General features: G+C 37.5%; 1 protein-coding gene across 1 annotated transcript in view; it reads right to left on the bottom strand.

The window, feature by feature from the left end:
• The window catches only part of DLC1 (DLC1 Rho GTPase activating protein), a 237,895-nt gene that overhangs the window by 163,673 nt on the left and 51,473 nt on the right, over positions 1–22,749 (bottom strand). Inside the window, 2 exon segments of the mRNA XM_075752097.1 lie at positions 11,270–11,410; positions 14,089–14,238. Coding sequence (XP_075608212.1) covers positions 11,270–11,410; positions 14,089–14,238 — 291 coding nt within the window.

Below are 22,749 nucleotides of genomic sequence, written 5' to 3'. Positions count from 1 at the left end.
CCACAGGAGACAGTCCTTAACAAACTTCTCCAACGTGAGTCTCTCCCATGGGCTACAGTCCTTCACGAACTGCTCCAGCGTGGGTCCCCCACGGGGTCACAAGTCCTGCCAGCTCTGGCGTGGGCTCCTCTCTCCACGGGTCCACAGGTCCTGCCAGGAGCTTGCTCCAGTGTGGGCTTCCCATGGGGTCACAGCCTCCTTGAGGTGCCTCCACCTGCTCCGGCCTGGGGTCCTCCACAGGCTGCAGGTGGAATCTCTACACCCCCTCATCCTTCCTCCATGGGCTGCAGGGGGACAGCCTGCTTCACCATGGTCTTCACCATGGGCTGCAGGGGGATCTCTGCTCCAGTGCCTGGAGCACCTCCTCCCCCTCCTTCTGCACTGACCTTGGTGTCTGCAGAGTTTCTTACATCTTCTCACTCCTCTTTCTGGCTGCAAAAGCTCTCTCCCTAACTGCTTTTTCTCTTTCTTAAATATGTTGTCCCAGAGGCGCTGATTGGCTTGGCCTTGGCCAGTGGTGGGTCCGTCTTGGAGCCGGCTGGCATTGGCTCTGTCAGACACAGGGGAAGCTTCTAGCAGCTTCTCACAGAAGCCACCCCTATAGCCCCTCTGCTACCAAAACCTTGCCATGCAAACCCAACACAGTACCTCACCTGTACCAATCATCATCTCCTGCAGTGATTTCTGTTGCAAATGCTGTCTCATGCCAAAACTAATGCAACCCCATTCAGATGTATACAACAATTATAGCAATTTAAAAAATAACAACAAAAATTCCCTTAATAAAACTGGTTAGTGCTTAGTGGACTTTGCTTTTCTTCAGGGAAAATAAATTCTTTACACTGTTGACATTAAGAATGAGTTTACATCTTTTTCAGCAATTTTCCACTCACAAGCTTCTACCTGACAGTGATTTAACAGTTTTGCCTATCTTTATTCATGCATGCAGCAATAACTCTGAGCTGGGTTGTGGGGTTCAAGTTCTTCAATGAAGAGGTGCACTATTGTGTATTATACGCTGACAGAGAAAATTTACAAAGTATTTTTTTTTTTTAAAAAACCACAATGATATAAATGTCATGCAAGCTTTTCTCTGCAAGTGCTGCAAAAGAGTCAAAATTTCATACTGACATACAGTTAAACATATTTAAGTAACTTCAAGATAAAAAGGGGAAACTTGGTAAAGATTCAACTCAGTCCATGTGGAAGAGCACAGAAGAGAGACTAGCACTAAACTTACCAGGCAATAAAATTGGACATCAAATGGGAACATTTCATGTAGTATCTGACATTCATATTGCCATGGAAAGCAAAGTGCAGCAAGCTATCAAAAATTCAGACTCAACCAGCTTAATATCAGAGTTGTTTAAATTAAAAAAGATATCAATATCCTGTTATTCTATCAAACCGATCATTTCTGCATGGCTAAAGAAACTGGCCTTTCTACTGATTTCATATGAGACAAAGATTTACTTATGAACAAAAACATTTTTAGATAAGCTTTAACATTTTTTTAAAGTGTGAATACACTGAGGTTTACAAAAAGTGTAATTTTGCTTGCTTCCTTCACAGGTTTATATTTAATAAAGCAGGCTCAATCTCTGTCCTTAATACTGCTAGTCTGCAAAATCAACCTATGGCTGATGAAACAGAATATTTGACATAATGTCGATGCAAGCCCATCTAAAATTTGCTATTTGCTAAGTTTTGAAAGTTCTTTGGGCTTTTTATCTTAAACTAAGGGAATTTCAATGTCCACCCACTGTTTCCATCACCATAATATTTAAGCTAACCCTTTAACCTAATGGTACAAGTACCTTTTAGAAGAAATAAGTCATTTATTTATAATTTTCACCTGGAAAGTGCTAGCAAATGAGACAGCATGTGCATATCCACAAACCACTGGAGGAAGACAAGACACCTGGCAGTAAGTGCAACATCATGAGAGGTCTCTATTTGATTGAAAGGGGGCAAATAACTAAACATGTTATTTTATCCACGGACCATAGGTAAACCAACCTTTTTTCCACTTGCAAATTGATGTCTGCATGTTTCTTTCCTTTCACAATATAAACAACACTTTGGGAAGAACATGCTAGGCAACAGGTGACTTATAAAAGTTCACTTGCACTTTTGTTTTTCAGTCAAAGCATCTGGTTATCAAAGTCACAATGTGTCATTTCTAAATATCGAGTGAAAAATAGACTAACAACTAATTAAAACTGATTTATTTATGCTACCAATTTTTTTGTTAGATCATATAGAACAGTCATTTCCCCAAAACCTGGGTCAGTAATCTATCACATGAATCTTTGTTAACACCAGTTTTCAAATAGCAAGGATTGAACTATGTTGTTCAGGATAGAGATCTGTGGTCACAAACGCTTTTTGCAGTACTTAAGCCAAATTATTTATTTAATTTTGCATCAAAAGGTATATTCCTTATTAAAAAAATAGTGGTACATTTACCTGAAAGTAATAGTAAAATGTCACAATTTTTCCTAATTTTTTTTTGCTAATGTCTACCTGTTTGTAGGGCAAGCCTCAGCTGTTCCCTAGACAATCTTGGGAATCATAAGATGGTGGGGTGCGGGTTTTTTTTGCTATCATTGTCATTAGTTTTGAAAAATATTGAAATCAAAAAGAACTGTTCTGAGTAATTTGTTCTTTATTACTAATATGTTTTTCCAAAACACGTCTATTCCTAAGCTAAATAGAAGATGTCTTTTTTTTCCCCAGTGTCACAGTAATTTAGAATATCAGCCTGAACTCTTGTATTTCACATTCCAGGTCTTATGATATTCTTGTACTCCAGACACCTTCTCTGCTGAAATTCAGCTTACCATCATTTTTATGCAGAAGCTTGACACATTTTTTAGACCACGGTTCTTGGCAGGACTGAAGTCACAATGTTATCTTACTGGTACCTTGTGGTAGTCAAATAATTGACTCATAGAACCGACTGTCTCAACTTTTGTTAGATGGGACACCAGCAATGCTTCTAGGCATCACACATTCGTTTGTAGCTGGAGAACATAGGATTCTCATTTATATCATGAGACCCAATGCTTAGACTGCCCTGTGGTGAGTCTCTACATAACCATTACTTACTAATCGATAAGCACAAGTCAATTCTTTGAATATAGTCATAGTAGGCATGAGGGAAGCTTCATGATACTTGGAAAAGGTCACTTACGATTTTTTTGTGTGTATTTTTTAAGATACCAGGCACATGGCATTGGGAAGGAGTATTCTGTGTCACTGTGATAACTCATTCTGATCAGTAAACCTTTTATCTCTGACACAAGGCCTTAATTCTGCGAAATACGTATCTATGTACCCATGCATGTGACACTTCTGAACATGCACAGTCTTGTTGATTTAAACAGATTTACACTTGTGAGGAAATGCATTTAACTGATTGCAGAATGAGGTTTAAAGAAACAAACTAAACTGAGGCTGAAATTTTAAATTGTATGACTCACATGACTGACGTTCATATGATTTGTTCTTAGACAACTTGGAAAGCTCTTTTTCTCTGCATGTGCTCATGGTCATTTAACAACAACATAAATGATTTCCTGCTATTAAGCCTTGAGCATCTAAATTGAAGCTACATAAAAGGATATTGCTCCTGAGAGCAAGACAATAAAATTCATCCAGTCACAGATTTCAGTTTCCATTTCTCAAACAGATACAGCAGTACTAATAAACGCAATGCTGATGTGCAAGAACATAACAGATTTGATTCCAAGTGTCAGTAACTCTGACTTGTAGTGAAGAAATAGTTGTGCAAAGAATGAGTGACCCCTCCTTTCTGAGGGATTTGGGAATCATCCTGCCCAGACCCAAATGCAAACAGGATGTCAGAGAGCCCGGACTGCAGTTTTTAGATTCCCTACCACAGTAACATTCCTGTAAGTGACCAGAAATGATAATTCCCTCAGCTTTTTTTGCTCATGCAGAAAAGATGCAAGATGTGTTCAAAGGTCTCAGCTGATCTTCAAGAATTTTGACCTCTTAGCCCGTTAGATTATAGGTGGACATAACTGTAACACATTAGACTGTAACACATTTAAGCACGATACCTTTAAATGTAAATACACCCTTAATCACATTTTTCTACTGAACTACTTGAACACTGGCAACTTCAGGTGTGACTATTAGTTTAATGTGAATTAAACAAGAACAAGAAGTTTCCTATTGTCAAACACAAGAGGCTTGAATAAAATGAGAAAAATGAAAACCACTCTGGATTTTGCAAAACAAACAGAGAATATCTTCCAGGGAGGCTGTGCAAAGTTCAGTATTTTTTCCTCCCAGTTGGGTCCACTTGAAGCAATAAGCAACATGCCAGGAGGAACCACAGCACTCTAATATAATGCTCTTGAACTGCCTCCTATGGCAGTACACATGCAGTTGTGATATTATGTTGTGTCAGTAATTATGTAGCTGGCTGAAAACGGGATATGGTTTTTTTGAATACCAGCACTTAATGTACAAACACATTACTGCATGTGTGAATATAAAATGAGGAATTCCTCATGTGAAACTTACAGTTCAAGGGATTGAACCAAAAAGCTTCCAAACATCTTAAATCCATTAAGAGCTGAATTTTTCCTCTGTTATTGTAAAATCAATTCTTTTTAGGACTAAGTGGCAATTTTTTAGCATTTCTAAAAGTATCCCCATCCACTATAATTCCCATTAAAACTTCATTCCCACAGAAAAATGTCAAGCTTTAGTATATCATACCTTATAAATATTTGGAATGCATCTGTACAAGATGAAAAGCATTTTCTTTTTTTTTCCTCTTTTTTTAAAGATGAAAAATCTATATGTTCAATTATGAAATGCTTTAATCAGCAAGTCTGCCTGACGCGGTGTAAATGCCTGATGTCGCCTGCCCAGTGCCCTTCATTTACAAAAGCAAGGCAGCAGATGGCAGCATAAAGTGAAAAAATGTACTTAACATTAGAAATACTACAAATAGCAATGTTACTGCTGAAGAAGTCATAAACTTTTGCTTCCATTTATAAAAAACGGTTATCATACATAACCAGACTGATACAGTGTTGAAGACAGTGTCAGCAACTCTACAAAAAGGAGGAAGACATGAGAAAAAAACCTATATAAGCATAGCTGCTATAAACGTGCTGAGAGACAGAAATGTAGACGTACAACTTGATGTCTTGGAAAGACTCAGAAGTTTTCATGCTTAGCACTTCACAAGCTGGATATTTAGTTAAGAGTCCCAATATTGTGTTGGGATCAAAATTTGGAAACAAAAGTCAAAAGTGGACAGCTGAATACATGTATTTCCTGGGTCATACTGCAGGTATATAAAATGGCAAACCTTTTATTGCACTGTGAATTTCCATACACCTTGGTCACTCAGGAATCAATACTGAGGGGTGGAAAAAGAGACTGACCCTGACCAGAGCAGCGCTGTCAAAGACACCATAACTTTTTGTAGGGTGAAATAACAGGCTGTTAGAATTCAAATGAAAATGTAATTGTGTTAAAATTTGCTTTTGTAATTCATTGTCTTACTCTGTCTTCTAAAACCCTTTTTTTTAAGCATAGATATTAAAGGCAATACTAACTTAATCAACATGGTCAGATCCTGAAGTCTTTTCTCATGTTCTATTTGTAAAAATTGTTCAGTTTTAAAGAAATGATATTTTAATTAATGTTGTGTAGTAAGACTTTTTCCTGAATGCTTACCAAAATAACTTCCAGTTTTGCCTGAATGAGTAAAATAAGAATTCAAGGAACTTCATAATATCAGCAAAATTTAGAAAAGTGATATGAGGACTTTAATAAATAAATAAGTAAATATAAAGGTACTATTCAGCGAGACCAAAATCTATCACCTTTCGAGTGGCATGACCCACTGTGAAAAATCTGTCTGCACAAATTCATTGACATATTCTGTATGTGTTTGCACACCTCATAGTTCATTGAATTTACCATAAAACAATGCAGTGTGAAATACAAACTTTTCAACAGTTGGTGCCCTGATTCTTTATGAATATTTGATTCTGAAATAAAAGTTTCCTTGTACTTACCATAAATTTTACCTTTATTTCATAACTTAAAAGCAGTGTAGTAAAGTAGTAAGAACCTTGAACTCTATTTCTTAATCTACAACTCTATAAATTATTCTTCACAGAATGACTTGGCTTTCTCTAAACATCTGGAATTTAAAAATATAATCAAAAGCATATGTGAAAGGCTAAATTATTTTAGTACATACAAATGAATACTTTGCAAAACTGATTGATTAATTAATACAACCCTTTGTCCCAATTCAGAAACAAGATTTGTGAAAGTGAGCTCCTGAGCTCATCCAGGGCTCCACTGAAATCAGGAGCTGCACCTGAATCCCACTGTAGTGCATAGCCAGACGACGTCATTTTGTACTTGCAGGCATAACTGGTGCCTAAAATCACTTTGAGAAATGAATGCATTTTAAATGAGTCATTACAGCCTATCTGAAAAACAATCTTCTCCTAGATACCAGCTATTCTTGTGATAATAGATTTCTGATTACCTTTGCACAGCGTGATTAAGGCTGAGTTGGACACTGTTGAAGCAAGAGGGATAGCGCTGCCAAGAAAAGCAGTAGAAAATAATCACGACTGGGTTTTTTCACCTGAACAGAAAATAGATAGGCTTTGCAGAGCAGATGTTCAAGGACAAAAATTTGGCCATAATGTTTAGGCCTTAGTTCCTATTGTCCTTTAGCCAACTTTTTATATTTAGGGGGGGAAAAAAAACAAAAAGACAATGATAATTGATTCAAGCTTTCCTTAACTATTTAGCTTTTAACTGGATGCTGGAGAAGGCTATTGTAACTTATCTTTTGTTATTAAAATACATTTTAAATTCTGTAGCCACATATTGTTTTTGTAATAATCAAGCCAAATTTAAAAATAAATAGTTTCTGGTCTTTATTGTTGAACAATGTTATAAGTGACCAGATGTGTGGCATCAGTTTGTAGAAGGCAATGGCGTATAGGATATTTACATTCCTTGTTTTCCAAATCCAGATCAGACACTCCCATTCCAGTGTTTCTCATGACTACAGGGGCAAAGGCCTGTTGATTTAATTTTATTTTTTTTAAGCTAATTTCAACTCCCATGTGATTAATTCCTGCCAAGTGTATATATTCAAGTGTTAATATTAAAAAAATCTTGTCCATTTTCGAGACTGATGAATGAAACCCAGAACACAGAGATGTGCTAGTTATAGAAGCATGAACATTCTTTACTCTGTAAACATAAGTAATATAAAAATGCCCAAAACATTTCTTACTATCCAATCCCAAATTATGTAGGAAATGTACCTGTTCAATCCTGTGAATCCTTATTTTACAAGGGCTGCCCATTTGTGCGCCTTCCCCAAACATGTACGTTTTGAGTTAGTTGTTATACTGTGGACCAAATACTCTATCGATCACATCATGCTATTTTACCCTGACCATGTAATGTAATGGTGGCAGATTCCTAAATTTAGGATGAAGATTATTCAAGTGTATACTTCTCATAAGCCCCAAACACCATGTACATCTGCTTAGCAAAGCCTTTCATCCTACACCCTGCAGAATCATAGAAAAACCTTTCTGTAGAAATACCTTTCTATATGCTCTGGGGACAATCCTGCTCTTCTTTGTCATGCCTGTATATTCATTAAGGAGTCCTTTGTGTGTGTATACATGCACGTGTATGCTAATATATACATGTGTACTGTACATGTGTTCACACTGACGAGAATAGATTTGATTATCCATAAGTGAATCTTTATGAAATGTTAAATAACTTCTGTATGTAAATACACACCTACACCTAATTTTGTGTAAAAGAATATCTACTGTTAATTGGCAAAGAAAATTATAATTGATACTGAATTTTAAATGCAATTCTGAATACATCTGCTACTGAAAAGCTTGTTTAATAGTTCATAAAAAATTCCCATGAAAATTTAAAATGTCCTGCTTTTCCATAATCATTTCCACTAGGATTATCAAATCAAATTCTGCTTATGGATATTCCAGCATATTGTGACATTGTTAGGTATTTTAAGTAAGGGACAGTTGGCCTCTATTTTTAAATTCATATGAAGCTGAATTAACTTGAATGGACATAGTTTGTCTATACACAAATTTCCTATCTGTAAGAAAACGTCTTGTGTAGTTAATATCTTTTCCAAGTTCTTTATCAGAGACTAGATTTGAACCCATATGTCCCACCCCCCCAAGTCTGCACATGATGCCGTGTTTTAATTGCATGATCTGCTTTTGATGCAGTCAACAGCTCGTTATAGTTTATTTTAAAATACCACATATCATTCCATAATGTAGCTAATTGCAGTTATACTCTTGTTTACATATTATTAATAAACACAACAAAATAAGTTGTCCTTGGAGACTAAGCATCTGGAATCCTTGAAGATCTGCTGTTGCAAACACCAAAAGGAAGTTAAAGCTTTGAAACAATCCATTACCGTTAAAAAGTAGCTTGCTGAGTTTCCAGTGCAGAATAAAACTATTCCTACACTGGCTACTCTGAGAAAAAAAAACCAAAACAAAACCAAACCAAACAAACAAAAAACCCAAACTGCTCCCCCCCCCCCCCCCCCCAAACCTATGACAACAGTGTCCCTTACAGATAGAACACCACACTTTGAGGATTTTCACAGGTGATCTCTACATAGAAATCATCTGTACAGAGACATCCCTGATGTCTTTTCTGGGCGGTGTTTCGAGGATGTGCCAATAAATATGCCCTTTTTAAAAATTCATCCTGAGTCGAGTCCAAAGCTAAACACGATGAGAAGAATAGGGGAACTTTTTTTCTACTAGTATGGATGGCAGTCAAGCACCTAGCAGCAGACTACCTGGCCATGCAGACCACATGAACAACTGGCCTAGAGATATTCAAGGGTAAGAACAAAGGGTTATTTTCTCCTAGTGTGTTTGTTGCAAGAAAACTTATGCTTTCGAGTAAAGTTTGACTGCAAGTCGGGAGGCAGCTGAAGTTTTGAACATTTGAAGCCACAGCACACACCAGCACTCAGTTTGTGGATCAGAAGGGCACACAGTCAAAACAATCTGAAAGCCCAAAGCCAAAAGGAATAGAACATATTTGAGAGGCTCATGTTTTTCCTAGGTCGCAGGAGATCTACACTTGAGCAAAAATGATCCATGTTTTTGTACTTATCAAACCTATTATGATAAAAATGAAAATATGGTCTTTATCTGAATATACTTGCTAAAAAGAGCCCACCCCCAAATCCCACAATAGAATGTGGTGAGTTGCAGCATGCAAAACTTTAGGAAAGAGAGTTGAGTTTGGAGGAAATTTAGCTTCACTTTCCAAAAAGGTTAACAAAAGGTGACTCTGGATTGTAGTTCTACAACCCGATATCAGTAGAGATTTTTTGAATATTCACAGTTACTCTACAAAGTAAAAAAAAAAAAAAAAAAGATCTCTACAAAATCGTATACATTAGAAACTACATAATAAAGCAATATTCACAGATATGTTCAGCATGATATATCCATCACAGCAAAAGTCAAATAAATACTTATTAAAGGTGAATTAACACATAATATCCAACTCCAAAAGTAGTGACCCATACATCTGCAAAGCCAGGTGTTAAGAGTTCCCCAAATATTAGTAGAGAAACCTAAATTTAAAAGGGATGTTTAATACCTTAGAGAGTGTCTGTGCTCTTCTCAGGATCTGGCAAAATGGGATATCACCTTCTAGCATAACGTATGTACTTATTTGAGAATTTGCGCTGCATTGTATGCAATGACAGAGTGCAGAGCTCTCTATTTGCTATAGTTATGCACTGATGATAAATTACAAGTGAATTTATTTTTGTACAAGTGAACAATCCTAAATGTAAATGTTTATTAGAACTTTTGTTACTGCCCCAATCGAAGGCATTAGTTAACTTGCTATTACTGCAGTGCAGTGACAGTTGGCCTCCATTTTACTTTTTATAAACTTGTCGTAAACATATACATTTATGCTAACCACACTTTATATTTTAATATTTTATCCCAGATTTTCTGCTGGTCCGGTTAGCAGCAGCAGTTGAATTTGTGAACAGATGGAGCAGGAGTTATGCTAAGACTTTTCAGCCTAGGCAAAGTTTAGAAGAGCCTAGATTCCTCTGCTTCGTGAGGGAGTGGAAACAGCAAGTGCAAGAGGGAACAGAAAGTATGTCAGGAGTTTCTAGGGCATCCAAGCTTTTCTGCACATGCTGATGGCTAAAGCATTATGAAGAAGGTTTCTTCAGTAGATGGACAATGGCGAAAGAAAGGATCATGCTCCTGTATCTACAAATGGATACAGAAGGATGAGAGCTCCATTGCCTCCGATCTGAGGAGTAAACTATATAGCAAACTGCTTGAGAAATCGGTCTCCCAAAAGTCAGTGGCATAAAATACAGTAACATGCATCGAATATGTACAGAAAGAGTATGTACAAGCAGCCCACTGGCTGCTCTCAAGCATTTCACTGAAATGGTGGAAATGGAACCTGGAACTTGCCTGTGTACTGCCTAATAAGGAAAAAAATCATTTTAGTTACATTGCTGTTAACATTTTTTTTAACAGCTTAATGAGAGCTTGTTGCCATCTCTGAGCTCTCAGACCTGCCCTTCTTCACCACCTTGTGTGCACTGGCACCTGCAGGAAAGTGTCTGCCTGCTCAAAGGCTTCCCTCCGATCCTCGGCGTGTGAAACCGTTCACCAAATTTGGCCTTGGAATGACATTCTCCTTCAGGAGGGTAACACCTCTGCTTGCAGTACACCTGAGAGAGGCAGTTTAGCCTCTCAAGAGGACTTAGGGTGATTGGGTTTGGGCATCATAAATCAGGCTACATGATTCAACCATCTTTTTCTCTGGCTGCATCCTCCATGTGACTTAGGAAATATTCCAAGTAATACCACTCCAGGAAACCATATCTTCCAAGGTGAAATGGAATAGTGCCATTAATTTATTTTCTCACATAAAAACTCAGCTTGTTATAATCATCAGCTGATAATAGTGTGTTTCGAAACGTGAAACTTCTAGGATTGTTTGCCACTCAAATGATACCTTAAGACAACCTGTATTATTAGTCTATTTTTTTTTCAGTGTCACACACATACTGCGTACAATCCATGTAGTGAATAGCATAAAATATCTTTATTTCACTTCCAACCTGATATCATGAATGATGTTAAAAAAATGTAATCTTTGTACTCACCCCAGCCTTTGGTTTCGCTCCAGAGCTGGCTACCGAACAGGGAGATGCTAGGTCAGGAGCATGGATGCTAGGAGACAAGTTTGTTTGTGAGTGACTTACTGAAGCGACATCCACTCCGCTTTCAGAACCAGATTCAACATCCTGTAAAATAAGTGTTGCAAGTCTCTTTAGTAAATGTGAATATGAAATAAAGATCTAGTTCTTCTAAATAATGGAATATTTAGATAGGTTCACTGAAATATGTACATATAATTCTATGTATAAGAGTAATTTGCCTTATTCTTATCAATTACCTACACATTCACTTGCTGTCCTTTTCAATGTGGTGGTTTGCAATAGCTGCTGTTCTGAAATTATAAATCACCACTAACATCAAAGTTATAATTCCCCTAAATGTTAGAATGCAAGGTAAGAATAATCAGTTTGAGGCTGCAGAAGTCTGACATTTTTCTCTGATGTTCAGTATTTCCTGTGTGCTCCCACCTTCTGTCTCCAGCAGCATTGCAAGCTCACTGAACATCTGTAAACCATTACACAGCTGAAATGACATCACCATCCAGCAGTTTATATAATTCAGAGGTACAGCTCCCTAGTTTGTTTTTGGGGTTGTTTTTTTTTTTTTTTTGAATCAGAAGACACTTATCAGCCAAATGCAATTTTTGGTTAAAATGCCCTTACTTTTAATGACACTGATTACATTCCTTTTTTAAGAATAAAAAGAAGAAGAAATATAGTATGTTTTACTTTTGAGGAAGTAAAAATATTACGCGTGCTTGATTTACTGCGTAGAGTGAGGGCAGGGGATTATACTGCTTGCAGATAAATTGTGACACATATCTGGCAAAGACCTGGCTATGTGTAGAACCAGCCATATACTGTCAGGATTATTAGCTGAGATGCAGCCTGCATGAATATAGCTACACAGTACGCAGAAAAAAGCCTGAACTATTAACCCCAACCAACTCTGTGCAGACAAAACCTCATTTTCCTAATACCAAGTTCCTAGAATAGGTGAAACATGGGGCAGAAGCATCTCAGGGGTTCTACTCCTGAACTGGAAAGAAAAGGCAGCCCTTTGATTCATTAATTCCAGTTAAGTCTCTGGTCTGCCAAACCGAAGCTGCCAATTAGACAAGTACCTCTACACCAAGTACGCAAATGCGATGTTTCCTGACAAGGGTTAAGAAATTAGAGACAAAGCTGCACTCTAGGTAGGACCATGAATTTGGGTCAGATATTTCCTGCCAGTGAGTTCTCTGCAATGTGAAGCACTGGGGAAGCATCAGAGCCATGGAAATGCCTCTGTAGAAGTCAGCTTGCGTACAGCTACTCTTAGATGATCCTGCTTAGCAGAGCCATGCTGCCACAGTGCAGAACTGTGCCTCATTAACCCACGTTTTTGCATCACGTTCAAATGCTTTGTTACTATAAAATCAATATGAAACTGAACACAATGCACAAGTATCCTGAAAACCAAATCTTTTGATCTTCTGATTCGTAATACTCAAAGGCTCAAAAATTCCTAGAAAATCAGTGTATAGAAATAGCATATATACCATGTTTGATGCAAGCTGTCTTTCTGGAGAGCTGCTTTGCAGCATGGAAGCAGGTACCACCTCTGATTATCATGCAGGCTTACTGATACAGATTGCCCCAACTCCCTTTACTGCTGTAAGAAATTAGCTAAAATACTGGCACTCATTGGCAAGATATGGAGAACAGATGTTAACATCCTATTTCAGCTTTCCCTTCCCATCAGTACTCAAGGAGATACTGCGAGAACACTAATATTCGGGGGGGGGGGGGGGGGGGGGGGGGGGGGGGGGGGGGATGTTTAACTATTAAAAATGTAATTATGTTATGTCCTTTAAAAATGACATATAATCTTCAGCTGACCAAACCCACAGAAACTTAAAGAGCTTTTCTCACCTACAGATGACTGACTTGACTATACAGCAATGAAGTCTGGCTTTAATAGGAAAACCTCCTCATTATTTAAAAAGAAAATACCACTAACAAAAACAAATGACCTGAACATTAGCCTGGAGATCTTGGGGCAGTATTTCTCAGGTTTCTTAAATTGAAAACCAGCTGCAGCACATGTGGGTGAAATTAACAGGAAGCCTGCATGAGAACACCTTGGGTCAGCCATTTCATGTTCTTCACAGTTACACGTGTAAACATTTTTTAGAAAAAAAGAATGCATGAATCATGTTTGTGAGCTGTCTCATCCCCCCTTCAGACTACTCTCAGCAAGGAATTCTCTCATTTAAATAAATAAAATAATCAAAGAAAGTAATTAAAGAAATTTAAATAAAGTTCTGCCCAGAATCTTATTTTGAATTAAGAGGATTTCATAAGTGTGTGTCTGCCAAAAATTTCATGGACCCTCCCAACAGCAGAAAAACAAGACCTGTAGCTCAGACTTACTTTCAGTTCTAACTGTTTTATGTGAAATGACACATACACATACGCTCTAAGACTGGTGTGATCCTGACTCTGTGCTGACACTGCATTTACAGTAAGTGATAATTAAAGAGCCAGACATTTTCTGAATCTTGTTGATCTCCCTTTTTTTCTTCTGGGAGCTCTGAAGCTCTCATTTATAAAATGATACCAAAAGGAAGTAATGGATGCCTCTATTACTGCCTGCAAAACATACGTATATACAAGCAAAAATACATGACAAATTCTTTACGAAAAGAGCTTTAGTTCTGGAACCAAGGAGCTGATAAATGCGAGGACTGAAACAAAAAGAAAAGCGAAGTAAAAACAGATTCTTCTGAGAATAATAAGAAAAATTAAGCAACCTGGCTTACAGGTATATGCCTCCGTTTGTATGTTGGGGTGCTGGATGGGGAAGAGCCTGCACTGAGAGCATTTTCGATATCCTGATCAAGCTGGTCCAGTTTCATAATTAACAGCACCATTGAATCCAGTCGTGATCGATCCCCATCTTCTGTTATTTCCTAAGGAACAGAACATACAATTGCTAAATCTGAAACAGCATTACTTGAAATAATAAGCTCAAATTAAGGAAGCTTTGTTGCTTAATTTGGCATGAAAATATACTGAATAATAAGCAGAAAAAATTCTTCTTTGGGAAAAATACTTTTTTGTGTAATCAATTCACTGAGCATTGACGTACTGTTGGAAAACATTTTATATTAATATTTAATATACATCCATTATAGCAATTAAATTTTTTATAAAGCACAATTGTTTGGTACAAATGCATCATCACCATTTCCTTGATACCCATACTCTTTAAAGAGCTACTGATTCCAAACACTCCTCCAAATAGTCACCCCAAATTAATTAATTTGATCGTACAAATACAAATTATGAAGGTTAATGTACAATTAAAATGGGAGAGAAGGAAGTTCAAAGAAGCCATTTTCCAGCTGAGGATAACTACAACTACTTTTCCTTGCAGAACTCATCAGCGTAACTATATTTTGTCAATTCTTGGCAGAGATTTCTGTCCTGGTTGGAAATTCTCAATAAACATGAGATATGTTGACATTATAATAAACACAGCATCATAGATTCTCTGACTGGAAAGAGAGAAGTATGAGGGGCATTCACATCAAAACCTTAAACACCTAGTTTATGTGGCTTATTTCCCTATACTCCATCTCCAAATGGAGACAAAGAAGGTCCTCAAAAAAAGCAACTCAAAGCAAGATCTTCAGTTAGATGGACTAAATAATACTCTCAAGGAATTTCTCCATCTCTTTCCCCTTTATATAGAGAGTTAATGCAAAAGTTACCCAGCTTGCCTGCCTCAAAATTCAGGAATATGAAAACCCCCACTGGTTCCTGTATGGATTTTCACAATAGGAAGTTCCATTAACTCACTTAAAATAATATTTTTTTTATAAATCCTCTTCAAGAAATGAAAACAAAGACGTTATAATTACTTCATTATACCCGAGAAGTAGGTAATATAGATGCCCAAATCAGCCTTTTTTGATAGTCATAAAACTGTTTTTCAGGCTACACAGCGACTTCTCTAGGTAGATGGGATTCTGTTAGTGGCTTTTAATAGACTGCTTCAAAGACATTGCAAAACATGAATTAAATGATTCTTGCTAGAATTAGAGGAACTGTGTAGATGAAATAGTCACATAAAATATGGTCTACATGGTCTTTATGTGAAGACAGAGGTGACTGAAGGTTAGTTAACTAAATCTCAGAAAAGCAGAAATACAAATCTGTCAGTCCTTAGCAGAGTTATGAACAATGTCCATAGCAAAGGCCAAACCCAGGAAAAACTTGTATTTCATTTCTTGTTACAACCTGATATTTGGATTGGTTTGCTGAAAAAGCTGATGAATTTGCAGGACCTCCCGATGAACCTGAACTGAGTTTAGAATGACCCTGAGAGAATATTACTTCAAACAACATAGCAATCAGTGAAAGGGATTAAGTTTAACTTTCTTTAAAACTGAAAACAGTGTCCCAAATGATTCATTGAAACTCCATGCATCTTCATTTTAACTGATGTTAAACTGATGCCTGAAGTTTGCAAGTGTCAGAACAATTATTTCATCTAATCTGCATGGGTGCAGAAAGCCCAATGGAGCAAATAAGGGTCTGCTAACAAAGCAAGCATGACCTCCTTTGTGGCATGGGGCTACATTTGCCATGGTGGCAAGATGTAGCCAGTTTACCCATCCAGAGGGGGGTCAGTGCTGCTACCAAAACTAGCCTCCTATACAGTCCCCTATCTGTATTTATTCATATTAATTTTGCTTGGAAAAAGAGCACAGGAAAGGCTAATCAACCTAAAATTCACACTTGACTTAAAACCCAGAAGTTAATTGCCACACTACAACAAAACAGTGGTGGTGACTGTGGGATTTTTTAGTTTGTATCTTTTGTGTTTTGTTTTTTTTTTTTTTCAGAATAGAGAGATAAGAGGTATTTTACGTGAAGAAAAAAAATATTGGAATTTGCCCCCAAAAAATTGTTCGACATATCCTGCTAGAAAAGTATTGTATTGGGTTTGCATGGCAAGATTTTCGTAGTGGGGGGGCTACAGGGGTGGCTTCGGTGAGAAGTTGCTAGAAGCTTCTTCCATGTGCAACAGAGCCAATGCCAGCCGGCTCCAAGACGGACCCACCACTGGCCAAGGCTGAGCCCGTCAGCGACAGTGGTAGTGCCTCTGGGATAACATAGCTAAGAAGGGGAAAAAAACCACCAAGAGCAATTGCAGCCAGAGAGTGCAGTGAGAGTATGTGAGAGGAACAGCTCTGCAGATACCCATGTCAATGAAGAAGGAGGTGCCAGAGCAGAGATTCCCCAGCAGCCCGTGGAGAAGACCATGGTGAGGCAGGCTGTCCCCCTGCAGCCCATGGAGGCTGACGGTGGAGCAGATATCCACCTGCAGCCCGTGGAGGACCCCACGCCAGAGCAGGGGTATGCACCTGAAGGAGGCTGTGACCCCTGGGAAGCCCACACTGGAGCAGGCTCCTGGCAGGACCTGTGGCCCCATGGAGAAAGGAGCCCAGGCTGGAGCAGGTTTTCTGGCAGGAGTTGTGACCCCATGGGGGACCCATGCTGGAGCAGTGTGGTCCTGAAGGACTGCACCCCATGGAAGGCACCCACGCTGGAGCAGTTAGTGAAGAACTGCAGCCCGTGGGAAGGACTCATGTTGGAGAAGTTCATGGAGGACTGTCTTCTGTGGGAGGGACCCCAGGCTGGAGCAGGGGCAGAGTGTGAGGAGTCCTTCCCCTGAGGAGGAAGGAGCAGCAGAGACAACGTGTGATGAACTGACTGTAACCCCCATTCCCCGTCCCCCTGTGCTGCCTGTAGGGGGAGGAGGGAGAGAAATCGGGAGTGAAGTTGAGCCCTGGAAGAAGGGAGGGGTGGGGAGAAGTGTTTTAAGAGTTGGGTTTTTATTTCTCATTATTCCATTCTGATTTAATTAGCAATAAATTAAATTAATTTTCCCCAAATCAAGTCTGTTTTGCCCATAATGGTAATTGGTGAGTGATCTCTCCCTGTCCTTATCTTGACCCAGGAGCCTTTTGTTATATTTTCTCTCCCCTGTGCAGCTGAGGAGGGCAGTGATAGAGCAGCTTTGGTGGGCACCTGGCATCAACCTGCCAAACTTGCTCTGCATGTAGCAGATCGAGAATGCTGGAGAAGAATCTGCTGAAATGAAGAAGTGGCAAAATATTGCTTAAAGTGATATTCAGACTTGACACAAGGAGCTGACTTTGCAGGCAAACACTTCTTTCAGAAAACATTAATATTATTAGCATGGAATCTAGCTGTTCTGTTCAGAAGTCCTAGCAATGGTTTGTGGTTCTGAGTGCTGTTGACATCAACCTTGTCATGAGAAGTTTTAACATTTTAGCTATAGTTTCTAATTTTACAATTTACGGAATAACACAGTAATCACCTTCTGTTTAGCCAGGGCACTATTAAATTGTGTACGTGAAAGCCTAAGCATTATACTAAAAATTTAAAATGTGCAAATAAAAAAGGCTAATCTTGAGTTGGAAATTCAATACAACACACCAAATAAATATTATTATAAGATTAATTTATGTTTAGACAGTTTAAGCCTAGATATTATCTAATAAATTTGCAAGAGCTTTATAACCTATTTGTCTTTTTTGTATCTCCCTCGTGTGTATATTCTGAGATTTTATTAGTGAAGTGTGATATGATCTAAAGCCAGCAAGATATTAGCAATTCATTTGTTATCTTTTGAAAACACAGTATTTCCTTTGCATCCAGTCTCTTACATTTTTCCCCACTGATAGCTAGTTACTTTCCAAATTAGAATAAACTAATATAAATTACATTTATAGAATTATACAAATATCCTACCTTTACCATTATGACATCAAAACTCAGGCATTAGAAGGTACTTGCCCTTACAACCTTAATTTCTGCCTTTAGGCATTTGCATCGGGTAATTGCATATCACAAAGATAGAGAGTAGGTCAAACATGAGATGTTATTTGTCTGGAGATTTTATTTTTAACATGTCTCCACACAAAGAGGAAATACTTTGGGTCATGAACTGGAAAAAACAATATTTCTTTTAATTTGTATCCTCACTGGTGTGATAAAGGAGCTAGTTAAATTTAAATATATTCATGTGTTTAGATCAGAAAGCATTGTAGCTGTTCCCAGAATGAAGGATGCTTGAATTACTTCTAAATTAAGTACTAAAACCCCAAAGTTAAGGCCATATTAAAAGAAATCTGTTTTTACAGGGAAAACGGTTCACAGGCCCCATCAGCACACGATGTTAATAAAATGAAAACATTTTGGAGGACATTGTTACAGATGAGATTCGGCCACTTTTTTTAGACAGTTTTGTCATTTTGGTTCTTAAATTGTTATTGAAAAGAATAACACTATTTTTTCCACCTATGTACTCCTTGTCTTCAAGTACTTGTTTGTCTTTTTACTACCATGCTGCTTTCTGCCTGCATTTAGAAACTGAGGTTATTACCATGATGTTCCTATAGCACTCTGCATTGAGAACACCTGGCAATTCCTGAATATAATGTTCTTTGTGCATAATGTTATATTTTTAATTTCGAACATTTGATGGATAAACAGCAAACACTGTGCAAATGCAGCATTAATCAGAGTATTTCTAAAAAGTACCTTCCCCTTTTTCTTTAAGGTTGCAACAGTTTTACATCCGTATTATCACGATGTTACGATGATTTTAACCTACTCAAACAAAATAAACCAGTCAAGGAGTACAACACTACTTCAGTTTGGATTTAATACATTCATTTAGTCTTATCAGGGCATAGCAAAACAGTTGAAGCAGGTACCCTTCACTTTCTCTCTCTCTCTCGCCCTTTATTTCTCTGCGTGTATTTTTCCCTTTCTCCTGTAGCCACAGTTTTACGTCACACACACGCACGCACACTTTTCTTCCTATTGTAGCCCCTTGTCCTGCATACCTCTTTCAGCTGAGTAGAGCTGAATCAAAGGGTACCTTTTGAAAAGAAGCATGTACTCTTAAGAGTAAAACATTTTAATTTTCACAGCAAAAACTTTGTACAGAAGTAGCTGGTACACAAAACTAACTTTGTGCTCTCTCTTAATACCCTCAGGGGGATTGAATCACTCCCACCTTCCCTGCAAGGGCTCCTTTTCAGAGCATCTGCTGGTTTCCAGACCAGAGCAGACACCCCCATCAGTGCCAGTGGGGTCCCCTGTGGTCATTAAGGGGAGAGGACACCCTGCTCCAAGGACCCCCCCTCTTAGGGACATCAGGGCACCACCAGCCTCACTCCTCCCTGACACTCTTGTGTCAAGATGCTCAAAATTTCTTTGCAAAAGAGACTTTGGTTTTTAGAGGCAAGCTTATTGCACAACCAGCAAGGCGAGCTTGATTACCCACAAAAGAAAGGGATCTTTTATAAAAAGAGTTGGCTGAGTTTTGTCTGGTATTCTTGATCTGCAGCCATCTGGACTGACTTAAGATCTTGTATTAATGCTATGTATTTCAGATGGCATTAGATTACTCATTCTTGACTTTCCTTGCTAAAAAATATCCTTTCTGAAAAATAGAAAGTTATTAAATCACTGATTTTATGCTGCGAGGGTTTTCACCTGAAAACAAACACAAAGCATAATGCAATATATGTTATTTTGGAATTATATGTTGATTTTTACTAGTAGGTGTATAAATCAGATGTGTAATTTTCATCCTTCTACTTTGCAGTGTACAGTTCACAAACTGTGAAAAACACGCAAGAATTTTATCTTTCACTAGATTTTACACTCTACAGTACCATATTAGAGTCCTGTTCTTCATCGTATTGGAGGAATTGCAGGTGGAGAACATTAAAACACAATGAAAAAAACTAAAGCACTCCATTCCTTTTTGACATAAGACACAAGGCCTAGACACCAGCAAAGATCACTAAGGTTACTATTATAAATCATAATTTAAACTAATATTTAAAATAGACTGAAAATGGAACAAATAACATAAGCATACACTAGTATACACATGTACGGGTGAGGAGACACGCTCATGCATGCAGATATCCCTACACATTCATGCATATTTTGGGGAAAGTAGCTTTTCTTCTAATTCTTATTACAACAACTTTAGATAGCTGACTCAATTTTTCCAAATATTAAGTATTCCATAGTACTGGTTTATAAGCACTTTTTAATTCCTGTTCAACCCACAAATAAGTTATGTTTGCAAAAGATTTCAGAGGCACTTGATTGTTATATAATGCAGTAATTGCGATTTTCACTACTGTATCCTCAAGAGAAATGTAATAAATGTAATTACATCAGAAAGTCAGCCTCTGAATAACATATTTTCTGAACAAAACACATGCTTTTTATACTTCCAGACAAAAAATGAGTCCTTCTATGGAGCTTAGTGCTTGCAGGAATGGTGCTGCACTCGCTGAGGAAAAGAGAAAAATCTGTTGGGAAATGACAGAGAGCATAAAATCCAAATATACTCAAACTGACAATTCCAGGTACTAGAAGATTTCAGGACTAGAAGTGAGGTAAAACTTCTCAATTTCCTTAACTTTTCACAAGATCTTTAAAACTCATGTGCTATTCACAGGTAAGGTCTCCTGAATGTAACCTAATTTCCACTGCAGAAACTTGCCATCTTTCACGTTAAAAGCTAAATTAATCTAAACAAAAGCATTCCTCTTTAGTAACTTCCTTTCTACAGATGTTTTTGCCTAAACACATACTCAACCTGTAGGCTGTACTCTATTTTAGTTCAGGCAGTTTTGATTGTAGTTTTCCATGTTTCACGTTGGCCGAGTAAACTATCTAGTAGAGATGTTATTTTAATAATGAAATTTAGCAATTCACTATCGATGAAATGGAATATCACTCCAAAACCTTGGGACAAAACAATCCAAGGAATCATTATTATATGGCTGTGTTAACTCAGCAGGGTCTGCAGGTGGTAGTTAGTCATTAAGTGGTTGCTCTTGAAACACAACAGCTCTGCAGTAAGAAATTAAGTCAATCAGGGTCGCTTTCCAGATAATGTCATATCACCGTGGGTAGATATTGATAGAAAACAAACTTCTCGAAGTGTCATTACTGCATTAACATTATATAAATTTTCCTGCAATACTAATGAAAACAATAATTGGTGGCGCTGGTTCAGGTAACAAAGAGAAGCAAACCCAGCCCTAAAATTAACAACTCTAAATAGTATATCATCTCATCCAATGTGGAAGATAATTATCTTATACTCTGAACAGAATTTGATAAACTACAGATATCTATCTTTGGAGTTACACTTGTTTACAGTAGCCAGTCTGATGACACCCAACTCCCAGTAATCATTCCTGATTTAGGATCATGTCAGGATTACGGCTATGAAAATTTGCCAAAATCAAATCCTATAGAGGAACAGAGCACAACATGAACATAATCTGTCTTCATGACGTGGAAAAAAAGATAGTTAAAACATAAAATAATTAATCATGCTCTTTGCAGCATAAACAATATTCAGTGACTTTCTGTTTTCCTTCTTCATATTTTGTAAATTAGCATGATACTTATTCTAAAAGGTCACCTTCTATGACAATACTTTTATGGCTACGACTTACAAAGTAAGCAAAATCAAATTTTGTACCTTTACTGTACCCCATTTCTGCTTGCTATGAGGGGAAACACTTCTGCTTTGTGGAGAATATTATGACAGTAATCTCAGCAGTAATTATCAGACTGGAAAAATACTGTGATTAAATAGAATGTGAGTGAAAGATGATTGATGCTGCATTTTTTTATATTATTGCAAAACTACCTCAGATCTAGTAATTTTGTGCAAAATCAACAAGAAAATACTTGAGTGGACTTCTTATTGCTTTCCTATTGAGCTATAAATCAGAGTCAAATGAGGCAAAATATTGACATTATTTTCATAATCAGAAATTAAATCATCACCAGTGACATGATGAAATTTAGTTTGGATATGTCTGTTGTTGGCATGTGTTTTACAAATACACAATAAGTAAATCTATTTGTCTACTTATTTTTTATATGCCTACTTTATAGATTGGTGGAAAGGGAGCTGTTATGGTTTGTTTTGTTTTAGTTTTGCAGTTAAATCAGAGGAAGGGTTTACCCTTCAGGAGATCCATTCTGGTCTTTTGATTTTCTTTAAGCCTAATTTTCAGATTTTTTGATTTCTCAAACTACATATTCAAAGTAAATCAAGAGAGAAGAATTGATTCCAATGATCAGTCACAGGGGTCCTCATATCTGTTGAAATCAAATAAATTAAGAATCATTTCTGTGAGACTGTGGAAAGTCCAAACTGCAAACGGTATCATCTGAAAGGAACAGACTGTGAGAAAATGTAACCAAACTGATCACAATTCATTGACTCTCTTTGAATTTATCTATTATTATTCCTTGTATTTTATAATATTTAAAAATGTTATATCACAAGTTTATTATCTGTATAACACAGTTCAAAATGCAAACAT

This window comes from Balearica regulorum, chromosome 4 (genome assembly GCF_011004875.1).
Source record: "Balearica regulorum gibbericeps isolate bBalReg1 chromosome 4, bBalReg1.pri, whole genome shotgun sequence".
NCBI lineage: Eukaryota > Metazoa > Chordata > Aves > Gruiformes > Gruidae > Balearica > Balearica regulorum.
This window is presented reverse-complemented; position numbering and strand designations above follow the sequence as displayed.